This window comes from Tupaia chinensis, unplaced genomic scaffold (assembly GCF_000334495.1).
Source record: "Tupaia chinensis unplaced genomic scaffold, TupChi_1.0 Scaffold000528_1, whole genome shotgun sequence".
Taxonomy (NCBI): Eukaryota; Metazoa; Chordata; class Mammalia; order Scandentia; family Tupaiidae; genus Tupaia; species Tupaia belangeri.
This window is the reverse complement of record NW_006160041.1, coordinates 6,306,260-6,331,896: the sequence shown is the minus strand read 5'-3', so window position 1 is coordinate 6,331,896 and position 25,637 is coordinate 6,306,260. Positions and strand designations below refer to the sequence as shown.

Sequence of the window (25,637 nt, the reverse complement as noted above, 5' to 3'; positions counted from 1 at the left end):
GATTTCTCACTTTCTGTCTCTCTGTCTCTGTCTGTCTGGCAAGCGCATGCACCCTATAGCAAAAACCTCTCCAAAAAAAAAAAGAAAAATACCTATAGCAGCTCCAGACCTCTCCAGGTTTTAGATTTCAAATATTAAGTCATTTATTTTCCTTTGGAACAAAACAATTCTAAAATAAAATTACTTAAATGCATGATTTTTCTTTAAGATACACTTTTTAAAAATAATTATTTATTTATTAATTGTTACAATTATTACTTTAATTTGCTACAGGGCACATGCCCTTGCCAGAGAGAGATTGAGAGAGAGAGAGAGAAAATGAGAAAAGCACCCTGCAGGGGGATGGCCATGCTGCCATCCCTTTTCCTGCATTCTCCTCTTGGGATTTTGGACATGCAGGCACACATAACAGGGGTGATTTTTAAGCTTTTGTTTCCAGGACAAGAACTATGCAGTTGACCCAGTGGGATCCAGCAACTTTAGCCACCATGCTACTAACTGGGCCTGTTTTTTTTTTTCTTTTGAAAAATGATTGTTTTAAAATAAAAGAAAAACTGGGTTTACATTTTTAAAAATATTTTCTATTACAAGTAAAAATTAAAATCATTTACAAATCACTTTTTCTTTAAAATTGTTTCTCTCTGCACCAGCCTGTAGCATGGTGGTGAAGGCCATTGGATCCCACATGTCCAACTGCATTGTTTGAGTCCTGGACCCAGAGCTTGAGGAACACGTTGGGCACATGTGCGTGTGTGCTCCAAATCTCATGAATAAAATGGAAGAGGGGATTGCACGCCTATCCCCACCAGTGGATAATTTCTCACCTTTTCTCTCTGTTTCTCTCTCTTTATCTCTCTTTGGTGAGCACTCAGACTTTGTAGAAAATTGAAAAGAAAGAAAAAAAAATGATTTGCCCATTAATTTCTCATTTATTTCCTCTAAAAAATGCTTCTTTTGATTTATTCACTTTAATCAGTTGGACCCTAGATCCTGTTGCTTTACTCATGTATATCGAGCAAACTTGTTTTTTTCTAGTTTTCTTAAAAAGTAAAATGGAATTGAGGCAAGAGATGTATGATGTCTTACATTTAAACATGCAAAAATTTGGAACCTTTGGGAGTGGGGAATGTCTCCCTGTGTGCAAGCAACAATGTCAGCCAGGAAAAAGGATTTGTGGAAACTAACTGTTGGCTTCAGCCATGTTCCCCGTCACATCAGTATCACCACAGCAAGTTGACTTTTTCTGATAGTGTAGAGTTGTAATTTTTAGTTTCTTCCCATTTTATTTTCCACATCCTGTTTACTTTTTTTTTTAGAGACACATTTTTTGCTATAGGGTACATGTGCTTGCTGGAAAGACAGAGAGAGACAGAGAGAAAGCGAAAAATCACTCCCCAGGCCGGGGAGGGAGGGGGCTGGGAAGGGGGTAAGGCCATGTTGCCATCCTGTTTCCTCTATTCTCCTCTTAGGATTTTGAGCACGCATGCACACATGCCTGTCATGATATTTTTTAAGCCCCGAGGTCCAGGACTTGAACTGCGGTTGATTATGTGGGAGTTCAGCAACATAACCATGCCATCTACTAGTTCCCTGTTTACTTCTATTAGATGTCTAGGCTGGCTGGCTGGCTGGCTGGCTGGCTGGCTTGCTTTCTTTCTTTCTTTCTTTCTTTCTTTCTTTTTTTGGAGAGGTTTTTCCTGTAGGGTGCGTGCACTTGCCAGAAAGACAGAGAGAGATAGAAAGCAAGAAATCCCTCCCCACCCCCCCGCCAGGGAGGATGACCACACTGCAGTCCCTTCTCCTCCATTCTCCTCTCGGGATCTTCGGCACGCACACATGCGCCTAGTGTGAATTTAAGCCACCCGGTCCCGAACTCAAACTGTGGTCGACTGTGTGGGAGTCCAGCAACATAGCCATTATGCCAACTGCTGGTCCCAATGTCTAGGCTTTCTCATCAGATGTCTTTGTGTGAGGAGAAAGGAAGAAATGTTTATCTCATACTTGTTCCTTGGGACTTCTCCGTGGATATCCTTTTGTAAAAAGGGCATAATTTTGGCCTAAGATAACTAGGTAAGACAAGGAAGAGGGGAAGTAGGACTGATTAGCACTGTTTCAGCTTTTGATTTTTAGGAGTAAGAAGTCTTTTCTTAGCCAGCTATTCCATACCTAAACATCCTGGCTTGCAAAGAGAAATTGAGAAAGAAAGGGGAGCATACACACACAGAATAGCTAAGTGGAGAAATGTTATCTGAGGTACCCCTTTCCCTCCCCCCAATTTCCTTTCCTGTACTCTTCAAAGTTTTTCTGGCTGATGAACAAGCAAGAAAAGCAAAGAATATGTCTTTTAAACAGTGCCACCTAAGAATAAAGCCAAGGAAGCACTGGATTTCAGCCTGGACTAGGAACGTAAGATTAGCCCTAATTAAAATGCAAGGAGACTGTAGGCACAGTAGAGTTAGGGACAAAGAGACTGTCATTAGTGGTAAATCTCTGTTTTTATGGCATTTAAATAGCCAGAAGCTGCACTGGAAAGCTCCGAGAAGCCAGGGAGTTGTTAGTCTCCACCCTGGTGACCTGGCTACTTTTTTTATTGTGCACCAAAGCATACCAAGGTTGATTGGATAACCAGGAGCAACAGCTGGTAGGGAAAACAATTCCAGAAATGCTTGAGCCCATCAAGGGAACAAATTTCTTCTGAGCTTCAACTAGGACACGGTTTGAAGTGAGTAGGAGCCATCATGGTTGGTCTGGGAAAAAGGCAAATAATCTCACTTACTAAAATATGACTAAAATAAAGTGAGAACGACAGCCTTTTTAAAAGTCTATATGTGAGAAAGATAGTATCACTTCTTTGGATCTGAGGAGACTAGGAATCAATGGGCATATAAAGTCATTTTCTTTTAATCTTTTTTGAAAATTGTTTCCTCCATTAAACTCCTGAAATTTAGTGGAGGCCAAATGGGGGAATTCATATTTCTTTCACTTTAATAAGCCCCCCCCCCCTTGGGTTAGACTGTTGCTAGTAAGTAAGCTCTTCAGAAAGATTTTTGTTAGAACTTTAAATATCAAATACTTCAACTTAAGACTTAAATTAGCCATGAGAACTCTATTTGCATCCCTAGTTTGAGGACATCATACACTCTGGGTTTTACAGTACAAAAGGTCAAGAAATTTAATCCAAAATTTGTTTTCTAATCCCTGGCAGATATTCTGCTAAACCGTAAACAGAACTTTAGTGTTAAAAAAAAAAAAAAAAAAGCTTCTGATGATCTAGTCAAATCAAAACCGAAACTTTCTCTTGTTCTCTTCAGAATGTTTTAGAAAAAGAACCAAAACCTAACTTACGGTTTATTCACATTGGCTCTTTTAGCAATAACAGCCTTGGCTTTCCCTAGTCACAATAAGTTTGACTAACTTATATCAGGTCTTCTCTGATTTTGAAATTCCATCATGCACCGAAAGAATACAGCAATCAGCTTACCTGTCACCTAAAATCTTCTAAGATTCTCTCAGGATAAAAAGATGATATTAAGTATGTCCTTTTGCAAGTGTGTGTGTTTATGTGTTTAGAATATGTTTGCCAATGGCTGCAGACAAATTACCCAAAAGAGCAAAGTTCGTCTTTAAAATTTTAAAGATAATAATAATTGAGGCAGCATTATCAGCATGAAACGTCCTGTTCACTCTTCATCTTATGCTCTGACCTTCCTCCATGGACATGGCAATTTTTCGGCAAAGAAAGGCTGAATTGGACCCATTATGCAGATACAACAGGATGTGCATAATTATAAACAGAAAAAAAAAAAGCTTTTATTTCCAGAACATTTGTCCCACTGCCCAAGCAAAACACTAGTATCCCCTGTGTTTCAAATGTCTTCCCCAAAAGCTTGGGCTAAGGCCTGCCCATTGTGTCTGGGGAAGCTAATTATCTGGGAACAGAGAAAGAGCCACTTGTCTAGGGGAGGATCGGAGATGACGTCAGCCATTTAAGAGGGGGGCAGGGGTGACAGCTGAGAGACTTCATCCTGAAGAAGACTAGCTCAGAAGTTAATTTCTATTATGTCGTTCATTCCAGCTACTGGGGGCTGGGTGGTGGGTGTGGGTGGGATAAGATCCTGACTGGTTTGGTGAATGTGTAGACAAGGCCTACTGGGTTTTGCATGCATATGTATTCCCTCCTCAACAGAGGCCGTCTTATTTTCTTTTAATACCTTGAATTGTTCTTCTTTGCTTCTAAATGTAATTGATGACCTTTCTGAAGCCCAGCTCAGATGGTGATGTACCCAAGCCTGGATTTCAACAGAGCCCTTCTTCATCAGGCTGAGGTCTCTGACTCTCCACTGGGCTCTGCTCTCCCTTCACTACACTGCCTCTCAGACTGTTCCAGTCAGGTCATGGCTGCTCCTCCTCAGCTGCACTGGCTTTTCTTCCATGTTTCCATTCAGAACTCTGCTCAAGCCTCACCTCCTCAAGGGAGTCCAGAGCACTCCATCCACACTCTAGCTTTTTTCCTGCTTTTTTCCTTCTTCACTGCTCATGTCTCCACCTGAAATTTGGTCATGTATTCATTGGTTTGCTTGTCTGTTCTCTCTCGTCCCCAGAGAAGAAGAACTTTGTCTCTCCAGTCTGCTCTCTATCCCAGAACATCATACAAGGAACTTAGTAGGTCCTCACTCATTCCTTGCTAGATTTTGAATGAAAAGATGAAAGACATGTGAAACCTACTGCAGAATGACTAAGTGACTCTCACCTATGGGGCTAATGAGCTCTTAGGTGGAACTTGAACTTTCTCAGGGAAGTCAGGTTTTTGTTTTTGTTTTTTAAACAAAATAGGCAAAGAAAGTAGGCTGACCTCTTACTAATCATGCTTCTTCATGTTAGCTGACTAATATCATCAGTTTTTGATTTCCCATTATTAGACTTGTTATGTATAAGATGCACATACATATCTATAGCTACATACACATGGATGTACACATTCACACACACACATACTTTCATATACATACACAAACACACATATTTTTTTCTGGAGTCTGCTTTAAAAAGCATACTTAGGGACCAGCAGTTGGTGTGGTGGTTAAAGTGCTAGATTCCCATATGGCTGACTGTGGTTCGAGTTTTGGACCTGGTGTCCTAAAAATCACTCTGGGCATGTGTATGTGTGTGCCCAAACTCCCAGGAAGAGAATGGAGAAAAAGGGATTGCTGGGTGATCATCCCCCATGGGGGATGACTTCTCACATTACATCTCTCTCTGGGTAATGTACATACTCTATAGCAAAAAACTAAAAAGCACACTTAAAACTACCCTTTATATTTTTAGTTTTTGAAGGGAAGGTCTTCAAAAAGTTTATAGAAAATGTCTTATTTAAAAAACTGCATGAATTTCAGGGTTTTTTTTTGCAACAAAATCAACTCATACCTTCATCCCATTTTTTTAATGAACTTTTTGAAGTCTCTTCTATTTAAAGTTACCATCATGTCACGGAGGCAGGTGAAATGCTCTTAAAGATATTTTTTCCAATTATCTAAAAGATGTCTTAAGATATTTATTAAAACTGCAATATTCTCCACTTCCAGAGAATGTACTAGCTCACCCAGAGAGGCCTCATCTTACCCTCAATGTGAAACACAAAACACAATAAACTACCCAAGCATGCATTAATTAACTAGTTCATTCATGCAAAAATATTTAGGTTCTGGGAATACAATTATGAGAAAACTGGACACCGTCCCTGCTCTTCTCAAGTTGAGGTTATGAACAGTTTGACAATCTGTTACTAATGGAACTCTTTGAACAAGGGCTCCTCTGAGAGAGTGCTGGGGACAGCTGCTTCATATTGCTAGCTAGGAAATAGTGGGACGGGGGTGGGGCACAGATAAAGAATGAAATTAGATTTATTTTGCATTCACAGATGGGCATGCTTACAGCATTGGGGAAATCATACAGCCCTAGTGATTAGACATCAAAGTACAAATAAAGGATATGACATCAAAACGTATGTATTGACATTTTTAGCTACCCAGGATCCCAAAGGGCAAAAAGAAAAATATTGTATTTGCTGTATTCATTGTGTTAGCTGACAACTTGTCAATTTATTATTCATTCAACCAGTGTTGCTTTGAGCCCACCATGTGCTAGCCACTGTTCAGGCACTGTGGATACAACAGAATATTACTGTTCCATGGAGCAACAGTTTGCTGGGGAAGCCAATTTAGAAACAGGATAAAAAGGTAGACACACTCTTTTGACAGAAAGTAGAAGAATATGGAAGATTTACTGCTGAGTGAAGCAAGTCAGGCTATAAAGGAGAGACATTGTATGTCCCCACTTAATATATACCGAGTGTCTGCACTCTATGACTGAAACTCATAGACTAAAGGATATAGAAACACAGTAAATGGATGTAAATACCAGATATAGTGTATGTGAAAGAATTGAGTCTGAGGAAGGATATTTAGAAGAAAAATAGAGAGGCAGAGCATTAATGAGACAAAGAATTGTGGTATTATCTGTTGAAGATAATTTTATAGTTTTATCAACTAGGGAGAAATGTTCACATGTGAAATATTCACTTTGTAGGGAGTGATGTTCACATGTTGAAATAGGGGACTAGGGAGAAATGTTCACATGTTGAAATATTCACTTTGTAAGTAAATAATGTGATTGAATGTATAAAAGAAAATGAAATTTTAAAAAAGGTGGACACACAGTAAGTGTATTAGGTAATTTGAAAAGTGGGAGGAAGAGAAAAATGAGGCCACAGGAGGGAATATGGTCAAGAGATGTGAAATTTTATAAAAGGCCAGGGAGTGACTTTTTAAGAGGTAAATACGAGTGAAGACCTAAGGAAGTGAGGGAGTGGGCTTTGCAAAAATTGGAAAGGAGTCTTCTCTGTGAAAAGAACAGCTAGTGGAAAGCCCCCAAGAGGGTAGCTGTGCTCCTAGTGTGATTAGAGTGGAGAGAGGGCAGGAAGAAGAGGAAATTAGGTAGAAAGATTGTGGGGCCTCAGACTCATAGGTCCTTTAAGGACATGGTGAAGATTTGACTTTCCTTTTTGATTTGCTATAGGACATGTGTACTCACTGGAGAGAGAGAGAGACAGAGACAGAGAGAGAAAGCAAGAAAGCAACCCCTAGGGGAGATGATCGTACCACAGTCCCTTCTCTTTCTTTCTCCATTAGGCATTCTGGGCATGCAGACACATACCAGCGTGTATTTCAAGCCCTCGGGTCTGGGACTTGAACAGTACAGTTGTACATGTGAGATCCAGCTGCCTTAACTTCCATGCCACCTAGCTGACCCAAGATTTGACTTTTCTTATGGGCCACGTAGGAGGCCAGTGGCAAGTTTTAGCAAAGGCATGGCATGATCCAACCTAAGATTAACAGTTAGTTCTGTCAAAACCATATAGCTGCTGTTGCGTGGCAGTTGGGAGTAGTATAGTTGAGGAAAGACCACAAGGAGGTCTAGCATAGAAGATGGGAGATCAGGCTGCAGGCCACTGCACTGATCCAGGCAAGCGAGGCTGGTGGCTTAGACCAGGTTGTTCATTTAGACAGATGGTGGGAAGTGGTTGGATTCCAGATGTAGTTTAAAGGTAGGACTAGAACAGAAACTTGTGAGGACCCAGACATGAAAAGAATCTAGCATGACATGACAGTTTTGTTCTGCTTGACTGAAAGGATGAAGGAACTGGTTTGGAGGGCTTTACAGGAGCTAATTTTTTGAACATATAAAGTTGGAACTCTAAATGGAAATTTCAAGTTAATATGGGCATAAGGATATTCCTAGAAATAATCACCACCACCACTTAACCCAGGCTGAGTTCTTTCTTTGTACCAAGCACTTTTCCAGCAGTTTGTCAGTATTGTCCTCGTCTTCTTATGAGTTTTGTGCTCTTTTTAGCCCCATTTTACAGAAGAGAGGATGGAGGAACAGATGAATTAAGTATCTTGTTCCAGGCAGTGTGGATCCAGGACTCCTTGCTCTTGACCTCATGGGAGAGGAGAGGCAAATTTCCATCTCTTTTCCCTTTCTGCCTTGCAGGATAGACATGGCTATGAAGCATATGATGGCAGCAGCCTTCTGCTGTCTGGCCCAGACATCAAAGGTCTGGTCTCTGGGAGAAGAATCTGCTCCAGGCTTGATGCTTCCTCACTTCAATAAAGCTTTTGGCCTGAGGACATTGAGTAAAACCTAAGTAAATGAAGCTAAGTAAAAGAACTCATCCAACAATTCTAAGCTAATAAATAAATAAAGCATACTGAGCAAATACATTACAGCAGCTTTGCAGCTGCATTTTTCTTAGTTTCTCTTTCAAGAGAAACATTTGTGTTTTATCTAACAAATATAAAGAGTCCATGTGAAATTACAAATAATCAAGATAGCTTCCAATTGCATAATCAGAGTCAGCCGTGATACATGGTTTTAATAAGTTTTATTAACTGTTGTATAAATATAAAGGAACAGTGAAAATGTGTATTAAATTATAGAAGGAACAGCAGTTCAACTTGTCACCCAAATTAATAAAAAGAGTATTGTCTGTCTGGCTCCATGGCTTGGTGGTGGAGGCAGCCAGAGCCCGCATAACCAACCGTGTGGTTTCAGTCCTGAACCCAGCAGCTCGATATGTGTGTGCACTCAAAAATCTCAAGAGCAGGGAGAGCTGGAGAAGGAATTGCAGTGTGACAATTCCTTGTGTGTGATTCTCTCTCTTTCCTTCTCTCTCTTTCTGGCAAGTACACATGGCCTCTGGCAAAATGCACACACAAAAAGAGAATTTTGTCATCACTCAGAACCCCCCCCCCATTTCCCCACTGGACACATCCTCCTTCATGGCGTCCTCTTCCCTCCTCCCATACCACCACCTTCCTGAGTTTTATGATAATAATTGCACTGCTTCTCTTTTTCTTCCTTCTTAAAAATTTGCATAGGGCATATACATTTTCAGGAGAGAGACAGAGGGAGAGAGAAGGAAAGTGAGAAAGTGCCCTCTCCCCCCAGGGGAGATGCCCACACTGCAGTATCTTCTCATTTCTCCTTTCACTATTTTGGACAGGTATGTACATGCACCTGGTGTGTTTCTCAAACTACTGGGTCTAGGACTTGAACTGTGCTGTCAGCGATGTGGGATCCAGCCACCTTAACCAACATGCCACTGTTGGCCTACTATTTGTTCTTTCATTTCTCTTTAATCTCATTTCCTCTTTCTATTTCTTAACCCAGCTCTATCGTTTTGGTTTTTCAGTCAAGAGAATTGACTATTTATCATCCTGAGTAAATTTCTTAACTTCTCTGTCTCTTTCTCCCTGTGTAAAATAAGACTACTGCCTATCTCTGGAGTGGTGGATGAAATGAGATTACATTTGTAAAAGTGCCTGACATTTGATGAGTACTCAATAAAGGGTAGTGTCTTTTATTTTTATTCTTTCTTTTCTGTCCACACTTTTTCCAGTAATTATTTTCAGCACTTTTTGGTAAATTTGCAATGATGCAATTCTTATGATACACCACGAAGAACACATGTGAAAGACAAATTAGAAGAATTTGAAAGTTTCCTTTAAAAACACACTTGTGGGCCAGCTGGTGGTATGGTGGTTAAGGCAACTAGATCCTACATGGCTGACTGTGCAGTTTCAAGTCCTGAACTTGGTGGCTTGGAAAACACACCAGGTTTATATGCATCCATGTCCAAAATCCTGAGAGGGAACTGGAGGAGAAGGGATTGATCCTGAGAGGGAACTGGAGGAGAAGGGATTGCTGCATGGCATCTCCCTGGAGAGAGTGCTTTCTCATTTCCTCTGTCTCTTTTCTGCAGCAAGCACACATGCCCTATAGCACACACACAGACACACACACACACAAGCACATACACATAAACACCACCCCCCCCGGGCATATGTACTCGTCAGAGGGGGAGGGGAGAGAGAGAGAAGCAAAAACTTACCTCCCAGAGGGGATGGCCACACCACAATCCCTTCTCCTCTATTCTCCTATCAGGATTTTGGGCACACACATACCCACCTGGTGTGTTTTTCAAGTTCCTGGACCCAGGATTCAAACTGTGGTCAACCATGTGGAAGCCCAGTGTCTTAACCACCACACCACTTATCGGCCCCACACATGCACACTTTTTAAAGTTGTTTTGAAAGGCTGAATTGGTGCTCAGGGCTAAAGTAATAAAGCCAAGTCCCATCTATACATTCCTCCCTTAAGGATATTTTTCATAATACTGCTTGCAGGTTAGCAGTCCTGGTAAATCTCATTTCCATATATACCTGTCTTAGTCCACTACTATGTTGTTAACAAAAGTACCTGAGACTGGGTGATCTATCAAAGAAATAGAGGTTAATTTGACTCATGATGCTGGTGAATGAAGCCTTAGGGCTGGCATCAGACTGGCATATGTCACAACATGGTTGACCCAAACAGAGAGGATGGCAGGTGCATGCAGAAAGAGAGAGACCTAGGTGTGGCCATCTTCCTGTAGTACAACCTGCTCTAACAAGAATAATCTCTTCTCTTGAAATCTAGAACTCACTGGGTCTTGTGACACTCTATTGAAGTATTCATAAAGTGAAGCCTCAAGGTCTCACCACTGCCTCTCAGGGCCATTACACTGGGAAATGAGTTTTATTTATTTATAATTTTTAAAAAGAATTATTTATTTAATTTTATTTATCATCATCATTATTATTATTTATTTTGACCAGATAGAGACAGAGAGAGTGAAAGTGAGAAAGCAAGCCACCAGGTCTGGGACTCAAACCACGGTTGGCCATGTGGGAATCCAGCATCTCAACCACCACAACACTCGCCATTCCCAGTATCTGAATTTTAAAACATGAACCTTTGGGGGACAAGCCATTATCCTAACTGAATAGTACCAGTCTGTACAATCTATAGGTACAGTTGGACTCAGATAAGCAGGAAAATATTGCACATACATGTACATATATAGTCATGTATTTACTCATGTGTGTGGGAGGGGGTGGTTTTCTTGACAAGGTCTTGCTGTGTTGCAACCCACCTGCTTCAGCCACCCAAATAGCTGGGGTCACAGATGCATGCTACCATACCTGGCCCTTTAGGGTGGACCAGAAATCAAACTCAGGCCTTTCTTGTGGTCTTGGCCTGTCTGTGAGCAGAAGTATCCAGCCTGTGTACTACTGGTAGACTCATTGTGTATTTACTCTTATTCACTAAACCAAACTGGCTCCAATTTTGCAGTGTAAATTGATGAATTCTTTCTATTGGTGTGCTACTAAAAGTAGGAAATACGAGGGTAAGGGTAAAACTTTAAGACTCGTGTAGTTTTGATTTGAATGAAGTTGAAATCTAAATTTAAAAATAAAATTATATCCTAAAGTAACTCATAATTCTTTAATGAAGTTCTTCTTTGATTTGGGAGTCCTAAGACTTCATTTTTAATAATGGTTTTGAAACTGACTCAGCATGGAGTCCCAGTTGGTCAGCTTGCCTCGTGTGGCTGTTAAGGTTTATAGGCTCTAAGTGACTTCAAAGCAAGACTAGCAAAAGACAAACAAAGGACAACTGTTTATTTTGTATGCTTTTGGGTTTTGGTCTTTCCCCAGCTCTACCATTGACCATGCCCTGCTGGACATGCCCTTCCTTTGACTCCCTGGGGAGATGCCCTCTGACCTCTGAGAGCAGCTGGACCACCCATTCTGAAGATACCAGCAGCCCTAGTATGGGCCCTTCATACACAGATCTGCAGCTCATCAATGCTGAGGAGCAGACGAGTGGCAGAGCTTCTGGGGCTGACTCAACTGGTAAGATGGCGCTCCAAGCTTTGTAAATCACCTTTGGTATTCCTGGGTCCTTTGTAAGGTCCTCTTAAAATCCTTGCTGGCATCTTTGTTTGCAGAATTAGTTCAGGTGTAGTCATCCAGTCAAAGAGTTGTAATCCAGAGTGCCTCAAAATTGCATTAGGAAAAATGTGTAAGTCACGGCTAATTGGTTGGCATGTCCTCCCTATTGGGAACTGTTTGACAGTGTGTCTTAACATGTTATTTTCTGCCTGTTTGGTACAAGTACCATTCCTTGACAACTTATTTTCTCCTTGGATTACTGAGCTATGTGTAATATGCACAGGCTGAATCTTTCATCCTACCACCTACACATCTTCCCTCTTCTGCAAGAGGGAGGTAGATTTAAGCAAAGAAAAAGTAAATGTTATATGAAGTAGAATGAGAATCAGGGCTCAGTCACTGCATGAAGACACAAACCATTTTGCAGTCAGATGTTTATTCTGTTATGCTGTAATTGCACTGTGCATCAGTCTGTGATGTTCCACGTCTCATTTATGAAGCTGGCCAGTGGGCGTAAGAGAGCACGCTGGCTCTCGTTGCTGGTGCATTATGGGCCTGTCAACAGGCCCTGCAGTATGGGAGAGGTTTGGGTGGCACTGGGAAGATACTGTGTGGTTTTGGTGTTTTGGTTATTTGGCCCAAGGGATTGCGTTCCTCAGAAAGTACTAGAGTTACCGTTAGTTTCTCTGTGGATAAAATTACCTAGTGTCAACAATATTTGTGTTTTTTTTTCTCATGAAAAATGTTATTCAGGAGTTTGTCTCTAGGTCATTTTTCAGACTTGCTTATAATATTTGCCCTCATGCTGTGTGTTGTTACATTCTGCAAGTACAAAGAGGGCTCGCTCTTGCAGACTGAAGGATTCAGACAGGATTTGGTTTGGCATTTGTTCATACTGAAGAGGATCCCAGTTTATCACCAACTCTCTCTCTCCCCCTAAACACAATTCTTTAGAGCATTTTGTTTTCATTGACACTCCTCTAATTTGGGTTAGACTCCATGGCCGACGATCCTGGTTAGTGGCTGGAATATGCCCCTGTGACCCCATTCCACTGTGGGGAAGAATCTCATGGATTGGAAGGCATCTTGGGCAGCTGAGGCCATAGGAAGAGAGGCTGAGCTTGCCTCCCCACTTCCCTTTGCTCTTTACATCCTTTCTGACCCTTCCCTGGGAAGAGTCGAATGTGTGGGGGCATAGCCTCCAGAGTCAGACTGCTCAGGTTCAAATTCTACTTCTTCCATTTGCCAGGTGTTTTGACCTCAAGCAAGATCCTTAATATCTTTACAACTCAGTTTCTTCATCTGAGAAATGGGGATAATAAGAGCACCTGCCTCACCAAGTTGTTCTCAGCTCCAAGTGAGACAATTTACGTACAACTACTTCCACGATGCCTAGAACAAAATGAAGTGGTGATCAAGGCCGACACTTCTTCCCTGTCATTCTGACTACAGTATCAAAAAACCTCCTCCCCTTTGTTTTCATAAGGGTCCTGGCAGGGATCAGATTATGCCCTAAACAAGGGTTTATATGGGGAGAGTTTAATGAAGGGACTGCTTACAGGGAAGTTAAGAACTAAGTCATGGAAGAGGGGCTGCCCAGGGGCTGGCAGCTGGTGTGGTGGTTAAGGGCACTGCACTCCCACATGGCCGACCGTAGTCCAAGTCCTGGACCTGGCAGCTTGCTTTCTCTCTCTCGCTCTCTCTCGCTCTCTCTCTCACTCTGTCCCTTTCTGCTCAAATCAAAATAAATAAAGTTAGATAAAATAATTCTTTTAAGAAAAGAAGAAGAAGGAGAAGAAGGAGAAGACGAGGGTTACCCAGTAGGCCTTACCACTCTAGAACTGATCAAACAACTGCTGGAGTTTTTGGCTTTTTTAAATAATTATTTATTCAATTTTATTCATTATCATTATTATTATTTTACAATTTGCAATAGGGTATGCATGCTCCCCAGAGAGAGAAAGAAAGTGAAAAAGTAAGCCACCATGTCCAGGACTCGAATCGTGGTCGAACATGACCAGTGCCTCAACCGCCATACCACCTGCAGAGTTTTAATGAGGGAGAACTGGGAGGAGTAAAAACCCAGACCTTGTGCTGGTGTTGCCCATTGGCAGAGCCCAGCCGGACCCCAAGGGGATATAGCCCTGGTGAGGCAGTCCACAGGGGTCAGCCCATAGGGCACAGAGCAGGTGAAGAATGGATTTGGCCAGGGTTGCTGCAGAGTCAAATCCAAAGCCAGAACTAGAGAATGAGTGATGTCTTCTCCCCTGCAATGTGACTCTGGGGGGATAGAGGTGCACCCTTGTGGAAGCCCTCCGCTTCAGCAGTATAGTAACCACAGGTAGCCCTTCCTAAATGTGTGTTGGTGCCAGTATATGAGGCACATTGTCTCTGGCCTTTATAACAATCCTACAGGGCAGGTATCATTTTCATTTCCTGGATGGTGTGCACTTGGAGGAAGGTTAAGAAACTTGTTTAAGAGAACATCACTAAGAAATGGACAACCTGGGCCAGCAAGTGGCATGGAGCTTAAGGTGGCTGGATGCCACATGGACGACTGTGCAGTTCGAGTCCCAGACTTGGTAGTTTGAAAAATGCACTGGGTGCGTGTACATGTGTGCCTCCCCCTCTTCTCGAGAGAAAGAGAAATGGAAGATCTGGGGCCAGCCTGTGGCCTGGTTAATGGAGCTGGGTCCCACATGACTGACCATGCTTGAAAAAAAGCACCAGGCATTCATGCATGCATATCCCAAATCCTGACAGGATGCAGAAATGGAGGAAACAGGATTGTGGTCTGGTCACCCCTGTTGGGGGTGCTTTCTCCTCCTGTCTTTCTCTTTTTTTTCTCTGGCAATGATATTCACCCTCTGGGGAATTAAAAAAAAGAATAAATAAAAAAAAAAAAAGAAAGAAAGAAAAAAAAGAGAAATGGACAACTTGGATTTCAGTCACAGTCCCAAAGCCTTTTTCAGTGGTTTCCCGAACCTGGTGGTGCCCCAGGTCACTATGGTTACCAGCTTGCTGTGTAACCCTCCAGACCTTCTGTACAGATGTGTATGAAGGATGCATGTGAACATATATACATCCTTTGCTCCAGGATTACTTCTTACATAAATATGATCACGGGATTTAAAATAAGATGTGGAGCAGGCAGAACTTGAGGCTGCAGCTCATGTAACAGATACGAGTGCTTACAGATCAGTGCTCTGTACCCTCGGTTCTGTCATGCAACCAGACTTCCGGGTGCTCTCTGCTGAGAAGAAATCTCCCACTCTCCAGGAAGCAGGCCAGGACTCAGGCTGGCCTAAGTGCTAGGGCCCACTTCCATCTGCCTGTAATGGAGCACTCCTCCTCCTTCTTAGCTCCATCCCCACCCCAGGTCCAGCAGTGAGAAGCAGGGAACCTCCAGCACCCTGGGAAAAGAGAGGTAATGAGGCAAGTCCTTGGAGAACCATTCCCCAGGCAGTGCAACAGTGTCCACATGCAGCCCAAGATGTGGGAGCCTCCTGAGGCTTTTCCTGAACATCATGACCTGTGCAGTCAGGGTAGAGTTCTGACTTTGAAAAGCCTTTAACTCACTCGGGGGTCCAGGGGAGGAGAAGAAGCAGCAGTAACAGCCAAACATTAGGAGAATGACCCTGTACCTTCACACCTATGGTAATATCTATCAAGTTGGGATTGCAAATAGTTTCAGTGGAGCTATTGAATGAGTGCCTCAAGGAACTCTATACATACTGGAAAGCCCTGAGCCAGGTGACTACTTGTCCTCACCTGGGACCTGGCCCTGGCAGTGCCAACCCCTGAGAGAGCCCTGCTGCAGAGCTGGATGGTTCTGTCCGGTAAATTGAACCTCTCTGGGATATAGGGCAGATTCCGTCTGTCTCTGTCTCCTCTGGGCAAGTCATCTCTTCAGATCTTCCCTTCCTCATCCATGAAGTGGAGCCAAGAGTCCATGCCTAGGCTGAGTGACAGTGTGTGTGTAATGAAGGTGTTTCATACAGTGCAATGTTCTGTGTGAGTATGCGGGGGTCCCTAATCCTAATATAATATATCTCTGAGTGTTTCTCTTTGCCGTGGGAAATAGGGATAAATATTGCCTATTTCTTTTTTTTTTCTTTTCTCTCACTTTTTTTTTTTTTTTTTTGTAAGAAAGATTTTTGCTATAGGGCACATGCACTCACCGGAGAGACAGAAAGTGAGAAATCAACCCCCGGGACATGGCCACACCACAATCCCTTCTCTTCCATTCTCCTCTCAGGATTTCACGCACGCACATGTGCCTGGCATGAGTTTTAAGCCGTCAGGTCCAGGACTTGAACCATGGTTGACTACATGGGAGTCCAGTGACATGACCACACGCATCTGCTGATCCCCTGCCTATTTCTTTATTACCCCCAAAGAGGAACTGTAACCTATATGGGATTACATATGGCTTTGCATTTCTCAGCTGGAAGCAATGTGTAAATATAGAGGGTGCTATAGGGACTTTGGTGTGTGGGTTTCTGTGCTGAGGATGAGGGATCCTTGGGAGGAGTGCTTTGGGGAGACTTTCCTCACTGCCTCCCCATGCCCTTTTAGCATCTAAGAAGCAGCAGGAGGTGGGGGGAGGAGGGTCCTTGTCTTTGTCAGCACAGTGACTGAGGGGGCTGGTGGGTCAGGTCCTCAGCTCTTCATCTCGTGTGTGTGTGTGTGTGTGTGTGTGTGTGTGTGTGTGTGTGAGGGGGGGGGATTATGGCACCCCGGCACAGTCTGTTTACCGTGGCCCCTGTGGCTCCAGGGTGGGGTGCAGCGAACTATAACTCCTCTGGCCATCATCTGTGGCAGCAGTTCTGCAGGGACTTGGCAGCCCCATAGGTGATCTGATTCCCAGCGTAATCCTGGAGGGAAAGACTCTGTGATCAGCGTACACTTTCTTCTCATTTTCTCACCAAGGGTATAATTAGGAGGAAGAAGGCAAACAACTCCCTCATGTTGGTAGAATCACAGGGTGTGGGGCAGAGCTGCAGAGCGGTGTTATTTGCTCTGGGCTTGGCTTTCCAGAGCAAACAGGGGAATTAGAACTAGGCAAGATCCCAAATAATACTTCTTGCTCCCCATCTCCGCAGGGGTCCCCTTTGCCTAGACAGGCCAGGCACAGCCTGTGGTCTTCACTAATCAGTAGCTTTATAATGCCACTAGGTTTACAGGGGTTAATAAACAGTAAGGGAATAAAAGCAAGCCTTCTGCCTTTGAAGTCCCTTCCAACCAGGGAGGAGAAAACACATGAATGTTTGCAATAGCACAAGTCCCTGTTAAGAGATGGGCTTCGGTTTGAGTTTTCTTGTACACAGAAGAGTGTAGGTTTATGTGTAGGATTAGCACGGTTGCATACATGCAGACTGACTAATGTCAAGACTAAATGAGGACACCCCAGGGACTTAATCATTGTGTGTTGAATCATCCTGAATGAACAGTGTGAAATCACTGTGGCAAGAGTTATCTGAATCCTAGATATTTGTATACCATTTATATCGAAGAGTTCAGCATCTCCCAAAGTAGTCCCATGCAGAAGCCCAAGGGAAAGCAGGATTCTGGAGGCCAATGTGTTATGTCATGTGGTGTCTCCTCTGCTGGAGACTCATTACATATATAAGCTTATTAAAGTCTTGAGCTGGCAGGCGGCGTGGTGGTTAAGGTGCTAGACTCCCACATGGCTGACCTTGGTCTGAGTCCTAGACGTGGCAGCTTACTTTTTCACGTTCCTTTTTTCTGTCTCTCTGGTCAAATTAAAAAATCATAATAAATAAATAAAACTAAATAAATAATTCTTAAAAAACATCTTGGGGCAAGCAGGTGGCATGGTGGTTAAGGGTGCTAGACTCCCACATGACTGACCATGGTTTGAGTCCTGGACCTGGCTTGTATTCTCACTTTCCCTGTCCTGCTCTAGTCACATAAAACAAACAAACAAACAAACAAATAATAATGAAGTTAAATTTAACCGATGGCATAGGGTTATGTCACTGGATTCCCACATGGTCGACCATAGTTCGAGTCCTGGACCCGGTACCCTAAAACTCATGCCAGGTGTGTGTGTGCGTGTCCAAGATCCTGGGAGGAGAATGAAGGAGAGGGGATTGTGGTTTGGCCATCACCCAGGGGGTGATTTCTCACTTTCCCTTTCAGTATCTCTGTCCCTCTATCTCTGGCAAATGCATATACCTTAAGGCAAAAACCTCTATAGAAAAAAAGAGCTTAAAAGTCTTAAAATTATATGTATATATGTATATGTATTATTTATATCCATATATATGCGTGTATATATGCACATATTTTTATCTATATGTACATTTAAATTAAGTTAATTTTCTATTAACCCTTACTTTCTACCTGGCAGATTTCAGTGTATGGAAACCCAGATAAACATGATTTGGCCAATTTCACTTGGAAGTCCATGCCATTATAAAGTGTTGGAACACCAGAAAGAAATATTTGGCAAATGTGCTTGAGTTTGTTGGTTTTATAAAGTTACTCCTCCTTGGTCTCATGTTCTGCTCAGCCTCTTGGCCTTTTTTTTTTTCTTTGTAAATTTTAGATTCAGCAGGCCCCAGATTACATTTTGCCAAACTTTCTTTGTATTGAAACCCTCATGGGCTTTAAAACAAATTTAGACCAGATGTTCTTGATTCATTTACATTTAACTGATCACAGTGGAATTCTGCCAGAGTAGTAGGATATCATTAGAGATTTGAGGCTTTTTTTTTCCCTCAGAAATAAGTGCGTGTGCTGGATAGAGAGCTATAAACTGGAGACCTCCGTTTTGGTGACAAGAGCTTTTTCGATGCTAAGAAAGACTTTCATCACTATTTGTTAAGATGTAGTTGGAGTTTCACTGGGGCCAGACATCTCTCTACAAGATGGAACACATTTCTCTATTGCCTGTTTTTTCATAATCTTGCTGTAGCTGTAGAGCTCTGAATCAGAATCAGGGCTCAGGCCACAGGTAAACAATCATTATGCTTTGCATGATGGGATCACAGGGGATTTTGGTTGTTCTTAAGGCACGTTTGTATTTTATGGATTTTTAAAAATCTTGAATATATTTTGCTTGGAAAACAAAAACAATTTTGTTTTTGTTTTTGGTTTTGGTTTTATTTCTCACTAATCTTTCAAAACTAATATGGTTTCTTTTTCATTAGCAAATACAGATATGGCTTCATTTATGTTCCAGCATATTCTTATTTCCATTAGTTGTGCATTTTGGATTTTAATCAGTAGTAAAAAGCAAAAAGTTCTAATGATTGCTTTTGTTGAAAGTTTTTTCAGAAGTTCAGGAGTTTCTCAGATGACCCAGCCACAACAGTACACAGGTAGCACCACTGCTCGGGAGGTTCAAAGCCACGTGGAAGGTTGGGTCCTGGGCCAACCTAAACATGCCGGGTATACTTGCAGATTCCTATAATCCTAGCTAATGGGGAGGCTGCAGGAGGAGGATTGAGACATGGCAAGACCCTACCAAAAATATCTGTCTTCCTCTCTCTCTCTTTCCCAGCCCCACTCTCTCATAAAAGAAATAAAAGTTTCTCAGAAACAAAAATGTTTATTGAGTTCTTGCCATTTACTAACCAATGAGAATACAAAGAAGGCAAGTTATGTGGTATTTTTCCATATAGACTGTCAACGTAAATAACAAACTCTATAGAAATAATTAGTAATGCTTTATACTAAGCACAAAATGGAGTGACCAGACTTGGAGAAAGACAAGGGTGTTTCTTGGGGTTCTGAGATTCGGTGGTTCCTTTTATATAGTTCTAAGAGTAGGAGATTGTCAGTCAGTGCAAGTAGTCCTGTCCATTGTCCTGACCCAAAAAGGTAGAACATCTGGAAGCAGAGGCTTGTAGGTTATAGGTGAATCTGAAATTCTTAGACTGGTCATTGCTTAAAGAGAATCCTCAGAGAACTCAGCAAAAGAATGTCTACATTTTACTGTTAAGAGCTAAGAAGGGATACTATGCATCAGAAAAATACCATGTCTCCCATATGGCAGACAACGGTTCCATCTTGGACCTGGTGGTTTGCTTTCTCACGCTTTCTTTCTGGTCAAATTAAAAAAATAAATAAATTGGGGGCCAGCAGATGGCATAATGGTTATGTTGCTGGATTGTCACATAGTCAACCGTGGTTTGAGTTGTGGACCTAGAGACTTAAAAACTCATACTGGGTGCAAGGGCATGCACGCCAAAAATCCTGAGAGAAGACTAGAGAAGGGAGTGTGACATGGCCATCCACTCCTGGAGGGTGATTTCTCGCTTTCTGTCTCTCTGTCTCTCTGGCAAGCATATGTTCTCTACAGCAAAAAATCTCAAAATATATACATCTGTGTGTGTATATATAATTATATAATATATATAATTAATTCTTTTAAAAGGCAGACCAAAAAAACCCTACTATGCCTGGGACAGGATGTAGCATCGCCCTATCAATGATCTGTTATTGTTTATAGATCTCTGTTAATGTGTGGGGGAGTGACTTCCAGGCTCCCTGGAAACAATTTTGGAATGGGAAAAAGTAATCAAAATTTTGTCCTCAAGACAGAATAATCCAGACCAGCAGAAAGCATAATGGTTACGTCACTGGACTCCCATGTAGTTGACTGCGGTTCGAGTCTCAGACCCGGTGGCTTAAACTCATGCTGGATGTGTGTGCATGCAAATCCAAAATCCCAAGAGGAGGATGGAGAAGGGACTGTGGCATGGACATCCTCCCTGGAGGATGATTTCTGACTTTCTGTCTCTCTGTCTCTCCAGCGAGCACACACTCCCTATAGCAAAAATCTCTCTTAAAAAAATATAAAAAAAGACAAAATAATCTACAAACACATTTTTGTCATTAAAGATACTTTTTTTTTTTTGGGAGAGGTTTTTGCTCTAGGGTACGTGCGCTCACCAGAAAGACAGAGAGACAGGGAGACTGAAAGTGAGAAATCATCCCCCAGATGGGATGGCCATGCTGCAATCTCTTCTCCTTTCTCCTCTCAGGATCTTGGGCACGCACGCACACGCGGGCGTGGGTTAAGCCCCCGGGGTCCAAGACTCAAACTGCAGTTGAGTACATGGGAGTCCAATGACATAGCCATTATGCCAACTGCTGGTCCCCCATTAAAGATACTTTTATGAGTGATTTTAAAAATCATTTCTAGGGACCAGCAGTCAGCGTAATGGCTATGTCGCTTGACTCCCACATAGTCGACCGCGATTTGAGTCCCGGACCCGGTGTCTTAAACTCACGCCGGGCACATGTGCGTGCGTGCCCAAGATCCCAAGAGGAGAATGGAAGAGAAGGGATTGGTGGCGTGGTCATCCCCCTGGGGAATGATTTCTCGCTTTCTGTCTCTCTGTCTCTGTCTGTCTGGCAAGCGCATGCGCCCTATAGCAAAAACCTCTCCAAAAAAAAAATCATTTCTATTTAAAAAGACATCTGTTATATACCAGGAGTATGCTACATACTTTATACCTACAATATTATCAGATTTAATCTTCGTAATCTTGAAAGTGCATATCATTCTCCTGTTTCATGGAGGTAGAAACAACAGCTAAAGAAGTTACATGATTTGGCCAAAGTCACACAGCTACATCTGTGAGATTCTGTCCTTGGCTCCCCCCACCCAGAGCCTGGTGTGCCCTGGGAGGTCAGAGTGTGAACAGGAATTGTGGGAAGAGCTGCAGAGCCCCCACTGCTTCCTCTGTGTTTCCCAGGAGCTATTGCAAACGTTGCTCAGGCTCTTACCACTGAATGTCAGTTATTTGTTGAGGACTTCCCACTAGGCTGAGGCCTCTTGGGAGCAGGAACGACATCTACTTTATATCCCCAGCATGCTGCCTGGCACATTGAAATTACACAGTGGATATTTTGTGGAATAAATTAGCTATTTGGATAAAGGAGTGGAAGGCCCTTATTCCCAAACCTGTTCTCCACTTACCTAGGCTTAAGTGTGTTTGCTCAGGGGGATGTAACTTCATGAATGGGAACAATTAAAAGAAGACAAGTAGGTGTAACTAGTGTGGAAATAAGACTCTTTTCCTATGTTTTCAGATGTTGGGTTATTATCCATTAGTTTTCTATCATTTTGCTTTTCCCACTTTTATTTGGATTTTGATCTTTTTAATGTCTTTTAAAAATTAAGATATGTGGATGAGTGTGGTTTTACTGGAGGATGCTAAGATTAGGTGTCTCAGAACCTCATTGTCCTATACATTCTTTGACCAACGCAGCCATATTTTCTTTCTCTATGGAGTCATCCCAGAGTGTACAAATAAGGTGAAATGGGGGAAGCTCTTCCATGATATTCAAATAGAGTCTTGTGATTATTGAACCATCTGTGTGGAGCAAGATTCAAGAATAAGAGGCTGAGTTTAAGATGTTTTGTTCCATACAGGTGATCTATACAAGACAGTTGGGAACTTCTTAATTAAAAAAAATCTCTTAATAAAAATGTGGCTAGTAGTCTGGCAGTAATACAAGTGCCCTGCCAAGCTGGAAGCCATGTGGCTGCAAATTGGGATGCCCAGGTCGGCTTGAAGATATACCTATGGGCACTCATAGGTGTCCAGGGTCTTGAGGAGGAGGAGGGCTGGGGGACAGGGATTGCAATGTGATGAGACTCTGGAAGGTGCCTCCCCTTCCGTCTTGTGTGCATGCACACATGTTCTCTATCATAAGAAACAAAACAGAAAAACAAAAACAAAAAGCTAAAAAAAATCCAGTGGCCCCCAACCAGAGATTTTGAATCACACACATTTCCATAGTATATCATAGCTGCAGCTGAAATCTCAAAATACCATTTATCTTTTATCCTTGTCATCACTGCTCAGAAATCATGATAGACATTGGCTGTATTAATGGCTGCATTAGTGATAGTATTAACATACCATTAACTACCATCAGTGTGTTAATACAAAATTATAAATATCAGTGCATGAAAATTCATGAGATTTATTTTTAATATTTGGTAAGTATTTCCATATAAATAGTTTCTTTTTAAGTCCCATGTACTTGCTCATGCAATTAATACACTGTTCTGAAAGAATCCCTAGGCTTCATTAGATTGACAAAGGGTCTTGGGTACAAAAAAATTATTAACAGTCCCCACTTTGGTGACTCTCTGGTGCTTGCACAATGAAATACAGACCCACTATGTGCCAGTCACTGGGCTAGGACCTGACTATGTAACGGTGAACAAGATAGATATGGCCCTGGGCTTCGAGAAGTTTGCAAACTAGTGGAGACTGTGGATATACATGAGAGGAGGGAAAGGCAACCAGTGCGTAGTGCAGAATGCGCAGGGCTGGTTGAGAGAATTACCAGGACACAGAAGGGAGCTGCCTCCAAACCTATGGGTTAGGACCGTTCTCTAGAAAATTGATTTTACACGTGAAAGCTGCCACCTGAAGTTGAAGGAACATTTGCAGAGGCCCCAAAGCCAGATAAAGTTTAGTAAGTTTAGAGGACTGAAAGTACCTTAATTTGACTAAGAAGTGTTGATCATCCATGGAGTGAGGGAGAGTCATTCAGCCAGCACTGTCTAAGAATAATTTCCCTGTCGATAGAGAAGTTTTGTATCTGTGCTATTTAATCCAGTAGCTATTGGCCACATGTAGCTACTGAGCCCTTGAAATGTGACAGGTGGGACTGGAGAATTTAATTTTTAATTTTAATTAATTGTTTATTTTTTAAAGGATTATTTTATTTAACTTCATTTATTATTATTTTTATTTTCCAGTTTGATGAGCAGAGTGAGAGAGAGGGAAAGCGAGAAAGCAAGTCACCAGGTCTAGGACTTGAACCGTGGTCGGCTATGTGGGAGTCCAGTGCCTTAAACCACCACGTCCCCTGCCGGTCCCTTAACTAAGTTTAATTAGTTATATGCAGCTAGAAGCTATGTATTAAATGGTGCAAGACTTTGAAATTTATTTTTAATATTTGGTAAGTATTCTAGATAAAGGCAGAACATTCAGGGTCTTGCAGGCAAACTCATATTAAGGAATTTAAATTATTCCTAAGAGTAGAAGAGAGTCAATAAAGATTTTAAACCAGAGACTAAATGACATGATCAGAAATTAGTGTAGATAGCACGGGGAAGATGGCAGTATCTACCTAAGACAGATGGTGGACCCACAGACTGGACAAGGTTGGAGAATATGGATAGATGTGGAACCAGCTGGTGGTGCAGCAGTGATGTGATTGGATTCACATGGAGAAGATCTTGGGTTCAGATCTTGGGTTCATGTCCCAAGACCTCACTGAGCATGCCTGGAGCTCATGCATATGCCTGTGGACTGGGCTGGCTAAGATCCACAGGGGTAGATCATGGCATGGGGACTCTATTGAGAGTGCTTGTCTTTCTCTCTTTTTCATGGAAGAAATGAGTAAATAAACTTAAAAATTAGAAAGAAGAAAGAAAATGGACAGATTTAAAGACACATAGTATTTCACATGGACAGAATCTCAATCAAACTGCTTTTTGCTTGTATGCTTCAAAATTTTCCATCTCAGGACTAGTGGATGGCATAATGGGTATGTTGCTGGACTCCCATGTAGTTGACTATGGTTCAAGTCCTGGACCTGGCTGCTTAAAACTCATGCCAGGCACATGTGTGTGTGGACCCAAGATCCGGAGAGGAGACTGGAGGAAAAAGGATTGTGGCATGGAAAAGGGATTGTGGTGCGGGCATCCCCCTGGGGGGGTGATTTCTCACTTTCTGTCTCTCTGTCTTTTCTGTCTCTCCAGCGAGCGCCTTATAACAAAAATCTCTCTCTTCAAAAAAACATTTCCTTCTCTCTGCCTCGCTGTTATTTTCACTTGAATAACTCTTTTTCCCACATGACAAAGTCTTAGTGATTGTTTAAGATGAAATTCAAATGAAATTTTCTCACCCAAAATTCTTACTTTGTGCCAGAGGTGTTCCAAAAGACTGGGAATTCAAAGTATGCCGACCTAGACATGTTCTCTCCTGTGCTTTGCTCTAGGCCATAGTCCCTATACCACTTATTCTGCCTTGGGTAGGAAAATGCTTTGTGTGGACAGCACCTCCCTACCCAATTCTTAGGTCTTCGAGGACAACAGTGATGTCTCATTTCGGCATGGTCCCCACAGACTGGTCTCCAGCATGATGCCTGGAACTAAAGAGGTGTCCAGACGACATCTGCGTAGCTACTTCTCTCTTTGCCACATCGCAGCAGCTTATACCCTTGCCTCCCACCTGAGAAAAAAGAAAAAGTTTACCTGAAAAGACCTTGAGCTCATGTACTTGAGTCCAGAAGAATTAAGAAAAACCAATTGGGGGACCAGCAGTTAGCCTAATGGCTATGTCGCTGGACTCCCACATAGTCGACTGCGGTTCGAGTCCCAGACCCAGTGGCTTAAACTCTCGCCGGGCACATGTGAGTGCATGTCCAAGATCCTGAGAGGAGAATGGAGGAGAAGGGATTGCAGCATGGCCATCCTCCCTGGGGGGTGATTTCCTGCTTTCTGTCTCTGTATCTCTCTGTGTCTATCTGGCGAGCACATGCGCCCTATAGCAATAACCTCCCCAAAAGAAAAAAGAAAAACCGATTGGTTCCTTTGGTCATAATTCTAATTTTTTTCTTTTTACTGAATATTTTAAATTTAAATAGATTTTGAATAGTCATCCAGTTCACCGGTGTGGCCGGCTCTGGGACACAGCAGTGATGTGCCACTCAAGAGAAGCTTGATCCCATATGGCAGCTGAGTTTCAAATTCCTGGCCTGGTCAGCCTAAAACCCATGGGCGCACACAGGCAT

The 25,637-nt window shown here is 42.3% G+C and overlaps 1 protein-coding gene across 2 annotated transcripts in view; it reads left to right on the top strand.

Moving 5' to 3' along the window:
- STON2 (stonin 2) overlaps positions 1-25,637 on the top strand; it is a 130,283-nt gene that overhangs the window by 10,643 nt on the left and 94,003 nt on the right. For both annotated transcript variants that reach the window (XM_006157107.2, XM_014591076.1), the window contains exon 3: positions 11,601-11,798. In XM_006157107.2, the coding sequence (XP_006157169.1) occupies positions 11,601-11,798 (198 nt within the window). The remainder of the gene's footprint in view (positions 1-11,600; positions 11,799-25,637) is intronic.